At 53.0% G+C, this 18,749-nt stretch overlaps 1 protein-coding gene across 1 annotated transcript in view; it reads right to left on the bottom strand.

Moving 5' to 3' along the window:
- Positions 1-482: 482 nt before the first annotated feature.
- HS3ST6 (heparan sulfate-glucosamine 3-sulfotransferase 6) overlaps positions 483-18,749 on the bottom strand; it is a 31,274-nt gene continuing 13,007 nt past the window's right edge. The window contains exon 2 of the mRNA XM_034065482.1: positions 483-1,248. Coding sequence (XP_033921373.1) covers positions 630-1,248 — 619 coding nt within the window. The 3' untranslated portion in view covers positions 483-629. The remainder of the gene's footprint in view (positions 1,249-18,749) is intronic.

Below are 18,749 nucleotides of genomic sequence, written 5' to 3'. Positions count from 1 at the left end.
CAGACCTGGCATTTATTCAAAGCTACTGCCTCTAATTGCCTTTCTTAACTAAGGAAACTCCTGCAGACTGTTTTCTGTCTCCAACACATACCCCACACACGGGGTCTGCCCCATGGCCAGCCTCACCCCCTGCCCCACACACCCCAGAGCCCAACTGCTTCCCAAAGCTTCTGTTGTGGATGGCAGAGGTGTCATCCCCACGCACACACATACCCCCATCCACACACTTACACGCTCTCACTCACCAGCCGGAATGGTCACAGTTAATAGAGATGAGCACCATTTATATGGAAGAATATTTAATCTGGCTGGGGAGGGGAGAGGGGGAATCTGTGGTTTTATTCTTTAAATATTTCTCTCTACTCCAGAAATGTCCATTTCTCACCAGAAAAGGTCCAATATAAATTAGAACGAAGGGAGGAGGTTGCTGGTGGGGTGGCGATGGGCATCCCTGGACCACAGTGGCCACAAGCATCCCTGGACCACAGTGGCCACAAGCATCCCTGGACCACAGCAGCTGCGAGCATCCCTGGACCAAGGAAGCCACAAGCATCCCTGGCCCTCTGTCCTGGCTCCCCACACTGCTGGGCAGATCAGGTCCCACCACAGCATCCTGCCCTATGGATGGCTCAGTCCCAGCCAAAGTCCTGCCCTGTCATCTGATAGAACTTCATGTTGAAGGGTCTGTAAAACTCCCGCAGGCGCTGGACCACCTGCAGGTCTATTTTGGGATGCGGTCGCCCCTTGGATTTGCCCAGGCAGCGAGGCTTGCTGCTGCCCTCCGGCTTCTTCAGGCAAGGAAACCCCTTGGTCTCATTAAAATAGAAGTGTTTGTCTGTCACCACCCTCTTGAGACCCAGGAAGTCCTGGACACGGCCCATCTCCCCAGCGGGGTCACTGACAAGCCTCTCCCCACTGACAAAGAGGAACTTGGAGAGGGGGAAGTACTGGAGCCAGTTATCCAGGTGCTTGGCGTAGATCCCAATCCTCACCGCGCTCCAGCTGGTGTCGATCAGTCCCGTGCTGATGTTTTTGAAGGCCAGGGCCTGGAAGCTGGGGATGGTGGGGTTTTTGGACAGGGTCTGTGTGTAGTCCGAGATGGCGCGGGTGACCGGGTTCCGCACCACCACGATCAGCTTCGTGTCCCGGGACATGTTGTAGATGCGCCGAGGAGCCTCCTTGGTGACGAAGTAGCTGGGGGTCTTCTCCATGGTGATCTGCCCCTCCAGTGTGCGTGGCATCAGGCTCCTGGGGAGAGAAAGGGACCTGGTCAGGGCTCAAGGCACAGATGCTCTGATGTGATGGGAATACACAGGAGCAAGCCCCAAAAAGCAGCTAGGAATGACCAAGGGTCTCCAATCACAACCACCTCTCTCCTTCCCCTCCTGCCAGTCAGCAGCACTGCCTTGTCACATCCCATCAGTCACCTCCTCAGCTTCAAAAGCCTTTGAGGAGCCCCCATACCTGGGTCTTTATGCTCACCTTGTCTCAGCCTCCCCACCAGGATCTGTCCCCAGCAAGGGACTCCCTGTCCCTGCCCCTCCAGCAGCACCATCCAGAGGGCATTTACAGGCAGTTGGTCCCCATCAACCTTCCCAACCCTGGAAATCCCTCCTGCTTCTTCCTCCTCATCCCAGTGAGTTACACACACATTTTGGGACGGGGCTGGTTTCATCCCATTCCATCACGTCCCAGAGGTGCCAACGCAACACCGGGTGGCAAAGAGGAAGATCTCACTATGGGGTGTGCATCCTCAGGCTAAGGCAATGCGAGAGCTGGGGATGGAGATGCCCAGCAGGGCTCCCACCTCTTTGCCTCCAGCCAGCAAGCAGTTAAGGCCAGAAAAAGACTGTTTCCTTCTATACAAAGAGGCAGAAAACCCTCCCAGGGCCCAGCATTGTGCTGGGCAGAGCTCACAGCCCCGATTGTTCCCTCCTGCACTTTAATGAGGCGTTAATTGCAGTGACATTACCCAGCCCTGAGGGAGCCAGGGGCTGCAGAACAGGTCCCTGCTGCCACCAGCACAGGCACCTGCCCCGGAGCTCATGTGGGATTGGAACAGCTTCATTTCCCCAGCGCTGCCATAGGACATGGTCCCCATGGTTCCCATTCCCCAAATCACGCTCAGAGGGACCCCTGCCATGGGCAGGGGCACCTTCCACTAGAGCAGGTTGCTCAAATACACATAATACATAGCAAGAATAAGCATGGGTTTTGTTCCTAGCTAGGGCTTTAGTTAGCAGGTGGCAGAGCACTTAACCCAGCAGGCAAGGGCTGGTTTACAAAGGGAAACTGAGGCACCAAGTGATGACATGGCTTGTGAAGGATGCCTGCATTCATCCAGCCAGCAAACACCCACTGTCCTGGCCCAGGATCACTTGTATGGGGCAGCAAACACACAGGGATCCAATCGAAGTGGCTCTATAACCAAAGGGATCATAGGATGAGTACCAAGGATATTAACTGTGACAAGGCCAGGTTGGACACAGGGGCTTGGAGCAGCTGCTCCAGTGGAAGGGGTCCCTGCCAGTGGCAGGGGTTGGAACTGGATGAGCTTTAAGGTCCCTTCAACACAAACCAGTCTGGGGTTCTATGTTAAAGTTAAGCCAATAAAAATCAAGCCTAACTGCGATGTTTTATTTGACCAGAAGGAGAGAGCTGGGGCTGGACACTGTTTCCTACAAGGATTTTCCAGTTTGCCTCATTGGAAGAATTCTGGTTTTAAAACACAAGGTGCCCACTGGGGCTGCTCCAGCCTGGGTCCCTTAGGGCTTACAGGAAAGGAGAGGAGCATCCCCCTGACCCCTGCATCCCTCTACCTCACCCAGGCAGGGGCTTAATGATGCTTATTCAAGGCCAACCTGACCCACAAAGGGCAGGGAGAGCTCCAAAACCCTGCTTAGGGAATGGTGGCAGAGCAGGAGGATGAGGATGAGGATGAGGATGCACCTTCCCACCTGGGTCCCACAGCAGGGCCAGCTCTTGGCAGCAACACAGGGGGGGTTGGTGGTCCCCATCCCATGCTCCATCCCATAGCAGGAGGGGACTGGCCACGCCGCAGCCGGGGCTGAGCTGTGGGGAAGCCAAGGCTCTGCCCAGCCCCATCTGCTCCTTATGTAATGGGAAAAGCCTTGAGGTTTCTGGGATTTTTCCCCTGGACGTAGGAAAGAACACTTGATTAAAAGCATTTGCTGGGCCCCGCACAGATCCCTCCCCCAGACAAGAGGCAAAAGCCACTTGTGGCTTTCCTCCCTCCTTTTTCCTTCTATGTTTTTGGGCAGTGCCACTGTTTTCAGAGCCACTTCTGATCCCTGGATCCTGTGATGCTCAGGCAGGCGAGATGCCTTGTGGGATCCGTGCATCCCATGGCAGCAAAGGTGTTTTCCCATCCTTTCCAGCACCTTTCCTCACTGTCCCACATAACTGTGCTCATAGAGGGGCTGACTGTGGACACTGAAAGTGCTCAAGGCCAGGTTGGACAGGGCTTGGAGCAGCTGCTCCAGTGGAAGGGGTCCCTGCCCATGGCAGGGCTTGGAGCTGGATGAGCTTTAAGGTCCCTTCAACCAGAACCACTCCCTGATTCGATGATTCCCACTGGGAAGCACCTTCCCAAACCAGGGTCAGGCTCTTACAGCCCCATCCCCTGCCAAGAGCAAAGCAAACCCAACAGGACATCTCTGAACACAGCTCCTAGCATCTCCCCAACCTGCTGCTTGTGCTTCCATGGCAGCAAAGTGTGTTTAACACTGAATACACCAAGAAACCTGGCACAGGGGTTGCCAGGATGCTCCAGGCAGCTCCTCTGCATGGTTTGTTAAGGAATTTCTGCAGTGTTTCCCTGGTCCTTTCCAACCTTTTCCAACCTTTTCTATTCTGTGACTCGATGATTCTGTAACACTGGGATTCCTGCACAGCAAACCAGCTCCTTGCAATAAAAGGTTTATTAACAAGCCTTTGGGATGATGTGATTTGGGATGCCAGAGTGTCCACATGAAACCACTTGTCCTCAAGCTGTGCTCCACAGCCCAGCACTGGTTGTACCCGAGCTCAGGAATGCAGGGCTGTGCCCAGCTTTGGTACAAGGCGATGGATTGGGTTTGCTGCTGTTGCCATCACGGTGTTCCCAAGGACAAACCAGAGCAATGGGAGACAGATGCCTCAGTAAAAGGGTCAATAAAAGCCATTTCACCCTGTCTGTTCCTTATTGCAGAGGGACAAGGGCCAGGGTGAGCCCCATGGTGCTGGGACCATCACTAGGGGGTCTGTGGGGTGGAGGGACCCCTGGATCCCCCTCATCACAGGCAATGCTGCAGCCATCAGTACCAGCATCTTCCCTGCCCTCATCCTGCTGACCAAGGGCTTCTCAGCACACACCAACTGCTCCTACTGTAATTAAAGCAAACCACAGCATCCTTGGCTTCATTAAAATGTCATGAAACCAGAATCTTTACTAAAAGCCCATGGTGGGATAGGGATTCCCAACTCTGCAGGAGCTGCCGTGGGCAGTTCCTATGCCTTTGAGCTGTGATGGGGTGCAGAGCCCTTCCTCCCCAACCAGGGACAGCAATAGGGCAGTGATATCCCACGGACCCTAGGGCTGGTCCATCAGAGCCATAAGCTCTACAATGGACCCTCGGATAGGTTCTGGTTTAAACCCTTGGATAACTCCACCGCCACCCACCAGAGGAGCTGGATCCCAGCATCACCCCAGTACCACATCACAGCAGCAGCCTCCAACACCTCCTCTTCCTCAGCAGCTCAGTCACTCCCAGCCACTTGCAAGATAATTGCAGTAGTTCCCATTTTCATTAACTCCTTAATACTTCCCCTAAATGACCCCAGTTAATTATTGATGACCCCTGTCTCCCTCCAGATCTGCCTTAAACTGGCAAAGAGCAGGCCAGGCTGCCACAGGCCCCACTGCAGCACTGGAAGCTGTAATTGAATCCAGTTAATTCTGAAGAGAGCCCATTGGGAATGCTGAGCATCACCTGCAGGTACATGGCACTGCAGGGGGGGGCACCTCAGAAACCCTGGAGGGGGAGTGTACTTCAATGTATGCTCCATGTGCCCCAGAGGAAGGATAAAACTCTTTTACCTTCCTATTAAGCTGATTCATTTCAATTTTAGTAAGTAGTAAAACCACTATTTGAGAGGCATCAAAGGTTGGGTTTCCTACATGTGAAAGGAAACAGCAAAATCACAGAGGGGGATGGAAAATGTCAACTTCTACCCATCATTTGACCAAGTTTTCCTTTCAATGCACCCAGGGTGAATCCTCCTCATCCTCCTCCCATCCTCCAGGCTGTGGTCACCTCCTGCTCTGCACTGGCTGCTGTGGCCATGCACCGAGGGGTGAGCCAGCAAGTCTGTAGCATCCCCTTATTGCTTCCAACCCAGATGCAATCCAAGGGATTCTGGAGCTCTCCAGGACATTGCCTCTATTATAATCAGTGGGAAATTGCAGATTGCTGTGCTCACAGGACCTCATTTAGGTGAATGACCTCCTCTGCAGAGGTAGCAAGGTGCAGTATCTTACAGCACAATGAAAATGCAGAGAGCTGCATGAAATAATCAATAATCAAAGCAAACTTCCAAACATTGGGATGACAAAACTTTCCAGGGCCAATCGGTTCAGGATTCCTTGACTCTGGCATGATTTTGTTGCAGATGAAGGAGAACTCCTCCCAGCATCAAGCTGAGAGCATGCAGTAATGGATGTGCCCATCAGAGGACAACCTCACTGATAGTCTCCAGCCCAAGCCCATCCCTGTGTTAGCACCCACCTGCATTAACATGTTGGATAATCCATGATTCATCCCCCTAAACACACCAGCATCACCGGGAGTATGAAGAGAGGCCCCAAAACCCCAGTTAACCACAGGGTGACGGATGCCGTCCAGATCAGGGCTTGCAGGCTCTATGGTATCACTAAAAGTGGAATAGAAAAGAGGGGGAAAAGCCTCTCCATTATCATTAAACACCCCAAGCGCTGACAAAACCAGCCCCAACAAAAGCCAGCGAGAGGCCAGGGGGGCTCTGCTGCAGGGGATATGGTTGAGAGCTTTCTGCAGGACCAAAGAGACTCTTTCAAGGCAATGAGATGGGTGATGAGGGGACAAAACCAGCCAAGGACAGCCCCAGCTTAGCCTTGTCTGGGCAGGGGACACCCATCAGCACCCGGTTCCAAGGCACCTCCTCTCTCAAGGCAGGGTGAGAGGCTCAATGCAGGACAGGACCCTTTTTGTGTAAATGTAAAACAGTTTGGAACCAGGAGAGGGGGACAAGGCTTGGGACAGATTTATCCTCTCCCAGCAGACACCCGGTACCACCCGGATCTGCATATGAATCGCCCCAACAGGCTTATCTCACCCAGTGGGACAAGGCTGCCTTTGTGGCTGCAGGGCAGCTATGAAGTTGTTAAACTGGAACCAGTTGTGTAGGCTTTTAGATACCGGCCTTTTCCTTGCACCTTTGCTGGGAAGCAAGGGGTGAGAAAGCAGTGAGGGGGATAGAATGTCCAGAGGGATGAATCCAGCCTTGTATCCCTGCTCACTGCTCTGCCAAAGGGATGCTGGACCCCAGAGCAGGGTGGGGGATATGTGGGCAGCCTGGTTTACCCCCCACCCCGGTCCCCTCCATCACCTCCTCTTCCAAAAGGCATCTGCTGAACCACAGCACAAGGCATGGGAGGCTGAACTCACCATCAAGCAGCACAGGAGTAAATTAGGCCGTGTTCCTTTTTATCCCTAATTACTGTGTTATTCCCTGTCTTGTTCCCTGCTGCCCCTTTGGCTGCGGCAGCAGGTCCAGGCAGAGCCCCCGGCTCCATCCCAGACCTGTCTCCATTAGTTTTGCTTCTTTCACCATTCAAACCCGTGCAAATGAGGCCAGGGCTTCCCAATCAGGCCTGGCCAGGAGCTAATTGGCTTTAAGCAGGGAAACCTGAATATGGTAATGCCAGCAGGAACAGCCTGTGATGCTCCCGGAAGGGCAGCCAAGCCTCGGCTTCACCATGGGCTGGCTCTGAGACATGGCAATTAACAACAAGGAAGATCATTTATTAATGCTTCTTTGCATCCCCCTGCCCTTTGCTCCTCATTAGGGTTTGTACATGAAACATCCCAGTGGTTTGCTGGGTCCTGCCCTGCCCCATTCCCAGCTGGAGCATCCCTGCGCATCTCTGAGCATCCTCTCCTGACCCCACGCAGCCTCTGGCTAAGGCCATGGCTTACCAACACAAGGCACCCAGAGCTCTCCCATTGCCAGACCACAGGGAATGAGGTCCCTGGGCTGGGATTCAGGTGGCAAAAGAAGCTCAGAGGAGAAGGAAGGTGTGATGGGTTGGGTGGTACCATGGGACAGGGCTGTTTCCTATGGGCTCCAAGCACCCCAGACCCTTCATCAGCTGCTTTGTCCTACTAAAGACACGGGCTACAAAGCAGGAGGGTCTGTTGGGGGGGTTCAGGAAGGGCCAGGAGCAGAAGAGCTTTGTGTTTAACTTAACATAAAGATCTGGTTGATGTGGAGCAGGGAAAGGGGAGAAGCTGGAGCCAGCATTAGCATTTCTAATGGCCTGGCTCTTTCACAAGCCACCCGATACCCAGTTTTTAGCCCTGATAAGAACTGGCTGCTTTACCCTTCTATAAACCCATCCAGCCACTGCACACCCCAAGTGCCCAACCCCAGCAGGAAGGTGAGAAAAAGGCTGGTCCCCCCAACAGCACAGGGCATTGCATCCTTTCCTGCTCCTGCTCCAACCCAGACCCGCTTCCCTCCACTGCCTGTCATTTGCATCACGATCGTGCTCATGTTTATGGCTGGGGTTGCAATTATGGGCAGCTCAAGGCCCCGAAGGTTTTTCTCTTTGCATGGTTATTCCAGTGGGGTCATTAAGGCCAAAGGGCTCCCGGTGAATGCCCAGAACAGCATATGATTATGGGGAGCAGGAATCAGAGTTAATAAGGGAGCTGCTCCTTCCCTGCTTGGGAAGGACAGCGCTGCAGGAAGGGGTGTTTGGCCTCTGAGAGCATCCATGGGGTTCAGAGATGATCCCTGCTCACCCTTGATGGAGCTGTTGGAGTGGGTACAGAGGAGGCCACAGAGCAGCTCTGCTCTGGAGCCAGGCTGAGAGAGCTGGGATGGTTCAGCCTGGAGAAGAGAGGGATCCTAAGGAGAGACCTTAGAGCAGCTCCAGTGCCTAAAGGGGCTGCAGGAAACCTGGAGAGGGGCTTGGGACAAGGGCCTGTAGGGACAGGCCAAGGGGAATGGCTTGAACCTGCCCGAGGGAGACTGAGCTGAGCTCTTAGGCAGAAGCTGTTCCCTGTGAGGGTGCTGAGGCGCTGGCACAGGGTGCCCAGAGAAGCTGTGGCTGCCCCATCCCTGGCAGTGCTCAAGGCCAGGTTGGACACAGGGGCTTGGAGCAGCTGCTCCAGTGGAAGGGGTCCCTGCCTGTGGCAGGGGTTGGAGCTGGAGGAGCTTTAAGCTCCCTTCAACACAAATCATTCTGATTCTATGATGCATCAGCACCACTCTGGTCTCTCTGTGCTCTTGGAACCAAGGCACAAAGCCACAGCCACCCTGGGACTCCTGCTCACCAATGGAATCAGGTAAGGAGCAGAACAGGGATGTGAATCCCCAAAACCCAACCTTGCTGGGATGCTGGACTGGGGCTGGTGAAAGGCAAGGGCAGGGCTCAGCCCTCTCCATCCCTCTGGAATGAAGCACGTCTGCCCGGCAGCAATTAGAAACCCTCTTCTATGGGCTCAATCCCTTGTGTCCCTTTGATTCCAGAGTCCCGGCATTCCCGGGGGCATGGGGACAGCCTGTGGCAGGTGTCTTGCCTGTGACCTGGGTCAGCCGAGGGCTCTGATCTCCAAATGACCCTTCCCAGCAGTGAATACGGGCCCACGCTCAAACAGCTTGCAGATGAAGGAGCAACAGACTGGAGATGATTTATTCAGGAATTGAAGGTTCAGTTCCCCTCTCAAAGGCTGCTCCTCAGCCCTGTCAGCCTTCATTGCACACAATTAAAGGGCTTTGCTGCCCCGACCCACCACCTCCCTGCCAGGGGGATGAATCAAACACAACCACCCCCCCTGCACATCCCATCCCTCGTGTATAGGGTGGGAGCACTGGAGAGGACTCACAAACTCAGTGCATGAGTGGCCCTGGGCTCCAGCCTGGGATGCTGCTCCCTCCAGCTCTGTTCTCAGCCAGTGTGACCATGCTGGGATGGGGGATGCAGACACTGGGGTTTGGTCCCCAAGGGATGCTCGGGATTTGGGTCTCTGTTTGGCTCACAGCAAATCCAGCCCTGGTGCCATCCATGCAAAGCCTATTCCTGCAGCTGGGGCTTGGTGAGATGCTCCTGGAGCCCTGGATCAATTCCTCCTCTTTGGAAGCAGACCAGACCCCTCCACCAGCTCAGCACCCTGAGGCTCCGAGCAGGGAAGGTGTAAGCTCACACCAGCATAATTCCAACACAGGCTTGAATTTCCCTCTCGCACCTGAGAGTGGAGATAAGGATAAACCTGGCATCGTGTGGCTTCCTTTAGCTCCCTCCTAAGGCATGAGAACTGCTGCAGTGGTTGGGCTGTGGGGGGAGCATCCGCCAGCGGCAGGGATGCAATGAAAAACTTCCTTCCTCTTGGAGAAGAAAAGGAAGAAATGAGTTGGCAGCAGCCGCTGCTGATAATCCCTTTCCAAGGCTGTAAATCTTCCCGCAGCTTCCCCAGCAAGTAATCCAGGAGATTATTACACCTTTCAACGGGATCAGCCCTTTAAACGTGCTCTCTCCTCCCCATGCATCTTGTGGTTTATGACCTGACTGTGGCTGAGCAAGGGGAAACACAAATGATGCTCTTCTGCAGCCCGAGGATGGGCACTGGGGATAATGTTCATACCTCTGGTAATGGATCCATGGGATGCACCCATAAACAAGGACAAATTGCTCTTCAGGCTGTGGACTCTGCATCTGGTTTGGTCTGGGGTAACCCCAGGGTTATTGGGGTGAGCATAGCGCAGTTACATACATAGCACACACTTATATGCTTCCAATGGCTGTTTCTTATGGGGCAGCACATGGAAGGCTGTACAGGAGTAAAAGCTATTGCTGGTTCAGAAAATGAGGAAAACCAATCCCTGGGATCACCAGAAGTCTGTCCAAGGCCTTTGTTTTCAATCACACATAGAAATTACACATATTGGGTTTCACTAAATTATCCCTCACAGCAATGGGCTGATCATTCCTGGTTTCCCACCTAGGCGGAGGAGAGCATGGGAAGCACATAAAAAGCCCACAGAATCTAATTTGGGGGGGGGTTAAAGTTACGTGGCCAGCAGAAACGGGAATTCCTCCCCCTTCCTGGTGCTCAACTGGGCAAAAGGAAAACCAGCCTTGGTTAAAAGCAGCTCCTAAACACAAATGATGAAGCACAAGAGCATCAGAGCTGGTTTGCCCATGACACTGCACTCACATGGCATGGAGGGTGTAACAACCATCCCTCCGACCACCTCCTCCCCAAGCCTCCCCACTCCACCTCACCCCACATAGGCAAACTATGGATGGATCCAGTGCAGATGCTCCAGGGATCTCTGTGCCCATGGGGAGATGGTGGTTTTCAATCCCATGTCTTAACCCCACAAAGGGCACAGTGCTGCTGGGTTAAGTGCTGAGGCGCTGGCACAGGGTGCCCAGAGAAGCTGTGGCTGCCCCATCCCTGGCAGTGCTCAAGGCCAGGTTGGACACAGGGGCTTGGAGCAGCTGCTCCAGTGGAAGGGGTCCCTGCCCATGGCAGGGGTTGGAGCTGGAGGAGCTTTAAGGTCCAAACCCATCCTATGAAGATCCTCCAGCATTTCAAGTGCATCCATCCTCCTGCTGCCCTGCAGTGCCACCTCCTCGGGGGGCAATGGCTGCAGGTGGTCCATAACAGCCCACAGGGCGACCTGAGCAGCAAACTCCCAGCTAATTAGCCCAGCTAATTAGCCCAGGGCACAGTGTTGGCAGCAGGACCTGCCCTTGATGGCACAGGGTCCCCAGCATCCTTCCTTGCCTCTATGATGGGTTGAAGGCGATAGGCAGCCCAATGGGCACAAACCCCACATCCAACCCTCGGGTCCCAGCCCCATTGCAGGTGCAGGAGCAGTGGGATCCCTCCTGAGGAAGGAAGAAAGGAGGAATCCACATGTCTGCCAGAGCCAGCCCTTCCCCCTGGGCAGCACATTGACAGCTGCTTTGATTTGATTTGCAGATGCTGACGAGGCATCGAGACACGTCCCCAGAGCCATGAATAATTTCATGTACTTGTGTCTATTTGATCTCGGTATGGGGCTGGCCCGGCCCTCGTGGAGCCATAGGGAAGGAAGGGGCTGCTCCAGATGGCTGCTCCGAGGCCACTGCCGCAGGGCTGCCCGTGCCCCTATGGCACGTGCTCCAGGGAGGAGAGAGCCCTTTGCTGTGCTCTTTGCCCTCCTCCATCCTCCCCTCCTGCTCAGCATCCCACTGGTGAGCACGGGACCCCCAACTGCTTCCAGGGAATAGAGAAGTTCCCCCCAGGCTCATTCCATTTTCAAGTCTTTCCTGCAGTTTCTCTTCTAAATGGACTCAAATGAGGGCTTAGAACTTTCTGGAACTGGGATTTGAAGCCACATGCCAGGGCCACCAGATCCTGCTGGCATCAGCGAAGTTTGGATGCTCATTAGAAAGCAATTAATGCATTTCAGAGCAATGAATTGGCCATAAACCCTATGGTCCAATGCACAAACCCATCACTGAACCAGTTCATCCAAGCACTACTTGATGTACACCTTGGCACTACCTGGTATACACCAGGTATTGTATCTAACACATGAATGAGGGGATGTGGGAAGGAGGGAGAGATGGATGTGGCTCCAAACTGGGCAGCCAGTGGGAAATGCTACTGGTAGAAGACACCAAGAAAAACTCCCTGCCTGGGATGCTCAGCTCCTGCTCCAGCACCATTTTCCCTGTGTGAGAATTCCAGCTGCTACTCCATTAAGTAAATCAAGCAGCAAAATGTACGGACACAACCCATGTTTTAAACCAAGCAAATTCAACTGTTATAAGAAAAGCAATCCTGATGTAACTCCTGCCCACAGCACCTTCCACATCCAGTCTACAACTGCAATAGGTGACTTGGAAACCAAAGATGCTCCAAGCAAGGAGAGAGCTGGAACCTTGCCCTTGAGCAGTGCCTCTCCCATCACCATGTGCTGATCCAGAGCATGGTGAGACCCCCAGATAGAGTTCATGGAGGCTTCTGCAGCAACACTTCCCCAGCCTGGCTTTCCCCTGCTGAACAAGCACTGAGCCCTGCTCAAAGCTTCAGCTTCAATCCAGCCACGAGTCATTCTGAATCGCATCCAAATCTGTCTCATTTCTACCTAAGCAGACATAAATCAGTCCTTGCTCATGAACTGGAGCCAGGTCTGAGGTCTGCAGCGAAGCCACAGGGATCCATCAGCACAGTTTCCAGTGATGGTTTTAAGCTCTCTTAGCTGGATCCACAAAGGTATTTGGGAAACTAACGCTCACCAAAGGCACTGGTGACTCGGTGCCTCAGTCCTGCAGTGAATGGGATGTCCCATTTGCCACCCCAGTGCTCCAAATGAGGAGAATCAGACTGGTGCCTTGCTCTGTTCCAGTTCCCTCACCTCTTCATCCCACCCTTGGCTTGCAGGAGCATCCCTCACACCACCCTGCATGGGGTGACCCCGCATCCTGCAGCATCAAAACCTTCCAGTGCTGGAAACCCATCCAGGGCTTGAGCAGGAGGGTGGAGAGGAGCCAGCAGTGCCAATGCTGCCCTCTCTGCATGGCTCTGGACCTGCTCAGCTCTGCTCTGAGCAAGCAGCATCTTCAGCAAGCAGCCCCTAACCCTAACCCTAAACCCAGTGATGCACAAGCTGGAGGGTTTGGCCCCCACATTGGTGCAGTTGCCTGAGTTCAAACAAACCCCACTGTGTGCCTGGGCCAGGTTCAAGAGCTGGCACAGGAGCAGCAGCATCTGCAGCATCCGCTCTTGCCTGGTGCATGGGGACCCTCTGTGGGGCAGGGAGCAGATGTCCCACACACGTGTGGCCCCAGACCCACTGCAGTGGGGCAGGGGGGAGGCAGGAATGTGCTGAGGCAGCGATGCCACCAGCATAGACCCTCTGGTCCCCAGCCACGGGCAAGATGCAGCCATTGCCATATCCCCATTGCTGCTGTGATGCCTTTGACAGCTCACGGAGGGGATCACTGTGCTGCTGCCCACCCAGCCTGGCAGGAGGCACAGCTCTGTGCTGCCTGATGGCCTGGAACAGGAGCAGCTCTGCAGAGCAGCAGGTTACCCCCAGGCTAACCCGTCTGAAAGCAATGGTTGCACACAGCATCTCTATGTCTGCCCTTCTCAGTGTGTGGCCTGGCAGCTCTTGGCCAGTCTATCAGAGATCTGGGCATACCCTGCGATGATGCTGCCAAGCAAACATGGTCCAAAACATCTGCATGCACAGTAAAGCGTGGCCAAGCCTTGCTTTGCTGTACTTACAGCCCCTTCAACAACACCTCATTGCTGAGGGGCGTCCCCAGAACCACATCTGAACCAGGTCAGGAGGAAGGGGAATGCTCACAAGCTCTTAGAACCAGAGAATCACAGAATCAAGTGGGCTGGAAAAGATCTTCAAGATCATCAAGTTCAGCTGATGAAGTCCAAGGTTAACCATCTGAAAGTGATGGTGGTGCCTGACCAGGAGAGCTGTCTGCAATGATGCAGGGATGGAGCCAGAGATGCTCAGCCTCCTCCTCACCACCTTTCCCAGCCAAGAGAGCCATAACTGCATATGGAAGGAGAGAGGTTTCACCCAGAGGGTGCCCATAAGCCCCCCAAAAGAACAAACTACCCCTTTGTCTCCCCCTTCCCAAAGCAGAGACCACAACAGCATCCATCCATCAGCCCAAACCCCAGTGCACTGGTGCTGCAGTCTGTAGCCTCCCTCCTCACCTTTGGGGAGATAAAAGGGGGGAAACTTCAACCTAAACCCCTTGCAATGGTCACATCTCAGCTCCTGGCTGTCCACAAAGCACATGTGAGCTCGTCTGCACCGGTGACAGACACCAGAACTGCAGCGTGGTTGGTGTCTGTCTCGGGTCGGATGCTGTTGTGCTCTTGTTGGGATGGAAAATGCATCCAGTTTTCCACAGAAACACAAAGAATCCCCATCTGTGTCAGATTTGTAACACAGCCCAGGGGGAGATGGGAAACAAATTTAGCTCCTTTTTTATGTGCTATCAGAAAAAACCCTGTTTCCTGGCAAGGAGCAGGGCTGAGCTTCACCCTGGAGCACAGTGATTGCTCATACATCCCGAGCTGCTCCATGCCATCCCATCCCTTGGCATCTCCCAGTACACCACAGGAGCCAGGCAAAGGGAACTGGGAGAGGAGCTGTGTGACATGCAGCTCGCTGCCAAATGGTTCCTCTCCCTGACAACCTGCTCAGCCACTTCCATGTGTGTGCAGGACTTCCCTCCCTGTCTGCAGCCCATCACACAGGACCTAATAACCATTTCCTCTGCAGATAAGGGAGAAGCCTCAGAAATCCAGCCAAGCCTGGACAACAAGGTTTCGGGATGCTGGGATGCTGCTGGGCACCCAACAGGGCAGAGCTCATCCTTCCCATCCCCTTGTGCTGTGATGCAGCTGGTCCCCAGGCGAAGGAAATCCCCCACCGAGGAGGGAGATGTGGGTGGATTACGCATTTTCCTGGGAAAACCAGCCCAAAATCTGCTTCTGCATTTCCAGAGAACGGGAATGAGGAGACATCGGGAATGCTGAGAGGATACAGGGGGGGTTTCCAGCCCCATGGCCTTGGAAGGGATGGAGAGTCTCCACTCACAGCCTGGCTGGTTCGGGTCTCTCATCCTGGCATCAGTGCTCTGGTCCTCCCTCCTTCCAGCAGGGACAACTGGGAATTCTCTAACAAAACATTTCTTCACTGGGTTTGTGGCAACCGGAGCCGTTTGTGGGAAAAGGACTGGATTGGGATTATTTTTAGCCTGGCTTCCTAAGGAAATGTGGCTTAAGCAATCACACGGTCTGTCTGCCTGTCCACACGGCTGTCTGCCTGCCTTCCCCCAGCCATGTCTGATCCCAGCGCCCAATTCCAGACGGATTTGATGGAGGATGAGGGTCAGAAATAGGAAGTTTGCACATTTCCAATGAGAGCTGGGGCCGAGCAGGAGCTGGGACCCCAACCACTGCCCTTGGCTCAGGGAAGGGAACTCCAGCACAGCCCAAACCCAGCATCCCCATCCACACCAGTCCCACAAGGAGATTGCTTTAGTGAGCTTCAAGCTCCCCACATCCCACTCGGTACCAGGGTGTTTGGGTGTCCAGCTTTGTGGAGACAGGGAAATGCATTCCTGCTGCTGGTTTGTATCCAAACAGCCTTTTCATAAGGAACAAATGAGCAAGCAGCATCCCAGCACACCCAGCCCCATGATGTTAGCATGTCTCGAGCCACAGCCTCTATTCCTGATGGGGAAAAGACTCTCAGGTGAGGCAAAATTGTGCCTCTGCAGCACAGGGGGACTGGAAAAATGGGATGGAGAAGCTGCAGCAAGAAAAGGGCTCAGAGCTTTGGAAAGAGGGATGAGAAACTCAAAGCCAGGTTATTTGCTCCCCAGTTATTCTGTGCCATGGTGTATATACCTGAGACAGTCCTGAGCCCTCAGAAGGTGGTGGCTGGTGGAGCAGTGGAGGTTGAAGTGTAGAAGATGGCAGAAGCAGAAAGCTGCTCTTCATTTTGCACTGGTAGAGGAGGGGAATGAATCTTGCATTGCCTTTTGCACTGATGCAGCAACAATAGAATCACAGAATCCCAGGTTGGAAGGGACCTCCAGGATCATCTGCTCCAGCCTTTCTTGGCAAAGCATGACCTAGACTGGATGTCTTGGCAGAGTAGGTGACAAGCCCACACCATCCCACCGGTGTATGGTGAGGCAGCAGGACCACAAGAGGTTCTGCTCCACCAGGATGCTCAAGGCTCCATCCTGCTGCCCCATAAAGCTGAATGGGACCTTGCCTCACTTTCCCAAGCTCCTTGGGAGCCCAAGACCACCATGTCTCCACCAAGACCACCAAGGTAGGGCAGGAGGAAATGCTTGTCTGCCCTCAAGTCACAGTGTGTGGTGGGAGCAGGAGCCTCGTGCTATGAACACCAGCAGCTCCCATCCACTGCTCTCCATAAGCAACTGGCCCTCATGTGCACTGCCCCTCATCCCTGAGGACTGAGTTAGGGCAAGAAGCATGGGCATCCCTTGAGGGTATCAGACATCCCTGTGTGCTTTTGATTGTATCAGCCCCTTGGATGGATGGGCAGCAAAGCAGCCCAGAAAGCACTGGTTGTTTCCATTTCAGAGAGGAAGGACCACAGGGATGCTCTGTCCTGGGATTTGGGGGTCCCTTTGTGCAAAGGATGCTCTGCCCATGGGTACCTGCCCAAACATCCCCCACCAATATGGGCTTTAAAGAGAGGGGGCAACAAGGATGCTGGGGACAGTGACACCACATCAGGGTCCATATGGGTCGGGGTGAATTCTGCCTTAGGATGAAATTTAACATTAGGGGGGAAGGAAAAAATAGTTCTGGGAAGTCACCTTCCAGGAAATGGATTTTCCCCTGCTTGGCTGGAGCTTGAAAGTAAAAGAAACACAAAACCAACCCAGAAACCCTCTTTAGGCATTTCAGAATAGGTTTTTCCTTGGTTATTGTGAAAATCTAGATCAGAAAGTGCATTGGGTAAAATATTCAATTCCCCACAGCCTGGAGAGCCTCATCAAAAATCCATTTGAAGTATTACTCTCAAATCCCTCATGGCAATGGGATATTTTAAGGTCAGTTAAACTTATTATTCACTCAAGGTTTTCTTTCAGGTCCCTGCATATTTCAAACAGATTTTTCCCCATCTCTCGTCCAACTGTTACAAAAAGTCCTTTCCTCCTCCCCCCTTCTTTTTTCTTCTGAAAAGCAGAAAAAAACTTGTCAAAAGAAAATATCCTAATCAGAACCAGCTCCCGAAGCCTGAAAACGCACTACACTGTGGATGCGCTACCCGAAAACACTGACGCTATCGCCACATTCCTGAATCCCATGACTTTTATAGGGCTGAATGGAGCTTGGCAAAGAAGAATTAACCCGGATTTGTTTGTTCTTCTTTGCAATGCGTTTTCCTTCAAACAGGAGATGCACACACACGGATCAGAGGGGTTCTCCCATTGTGCAGCTTTAAAAGCTGCAACCTGCGTTATATAGGATGCCCAGCTTCATGTAACTGCAGTTTCTGCTCCCTCCCCTCAAAGGGCTCCAGGCACTTTGGTTGGGTTTTATATAAAGATCATCCCAAAATGACAATTCTTCAGTTTCTGAATTGTCCCTATAGCTCTTGTAGTAGCACAGATAATGCAAGGGGGGCAGCTCCCAAAGCGATGATACTCATGCAGGATCTGCTCATGAAGTGACCACACAACAACCCTGAAAGCAATTTATCTGCTGCAAAACAATAGGTATTATAGAGAAAATATATATATATATCCATGTATCTATATCTATATATCTATCTTTATCTGTATCTCTATATATATATCTATATATATCTACATCTATCAAGCATCCACAGAGAACCCTGATGGCTGATTGCAAGGTTCTCAAGTAGCAAAGATCAGCCTTTCCCCTGGAACACAAATGACTGTTTTCCGCTCAAAACCTCCCCAGTTTTGAAGCACCGACACCAACCACATCCCACATTTCACTTGGCTTTGGGAATTATTGCTTTGTGTTGAAATAAAGAACACAAACTCCTGCTTTGAGGGAAACTTCACTTCTGACCACAACAAATAACAGCTTGGAGTCCCCACTGACCTGCAAAGGGCTTCCCAAAGACAGAACCTTTCCTTTAGAGCAGCTCCTCTGATCACCCTCAATAAGTGTGATCCGGGGTCATTTCCAAAGGCAGCCTGCACCATCCCCATCTCCCACATGTGGGAAGCTGGTTGGTGGTCACAGCAGAGCACAACTCGGTGCTGCAAACCTCTCCTCTCCTGGCCAGGAACACTGCCCGGTCAGCATTTTCCATCTTATTCTGGCACTTCCAGAGCCTCTTGGAAACTGGAGGAGAAAATAGGCTGCTGACCTCATAGGAGGCTGAATGGATGGATCAGAGGATGTAGGTTCCTGCCCAGTCCTGTCCTGAAATCACCTCCTTCATCATGCCCTAAGCCTGTCCCATTCCATCCACCTCCTGCACTTACTCGTCCCACTGTGCTCACCAGCATCCCCATAATGAAGACATTTGGCCATAGAGATGGAGCATGGCAAAGATGAGGACACCTGAAGGAAGCGTGGACCAGCAGGGTCCTCCCAGGCTCTCCAAGGCCTTCCTAGCTTCCAGGGAGGACAATGTGGCACTGGGTAACCACCAGAAGACTATCCTGAGGACCAATCCCTAGCATCATTTCAGGCACCTTTATCTCCATCCCCAAAACCCTTCAAACACATCCTCCCTCCTCCCTTGCCCCACAGTTCAGATGCTGTCAGGAGGAGGATGACACCTGATAGGACCTGATTCCCAGATTCTCTCCCAGGAAGGACAAATGCTGCAGCACAAATGGTTTGAGCTCAGCTTCTCTGTGAGTTATAGAGTCTGGTAAGAGCCAGAGGACAGACAGTGCGAATCAGAACTCTCTCTGCCCA

Source organism: Melopsittacus undulatus, chromosome 8 (genome assembly GCF_012275295.1).
Source record: "Melopsittacus undulatus isolate bMelUnd1 chromosome 8, bMelUnd1.mat.Z, whole genome shotgun sequence".
Taxonomy (NCBI): Eukaryota; Metazoa; Chordata; class Aves; order Psittaciformes; family Psittaculidae; genus Melopsittacus; species Melopsittacus undulatus.
The sequence above is the reverse complement of the archived record's forward strand: the minus strand, read 5'-3'. Positions and strand labels throughout refer to the sequence as shown.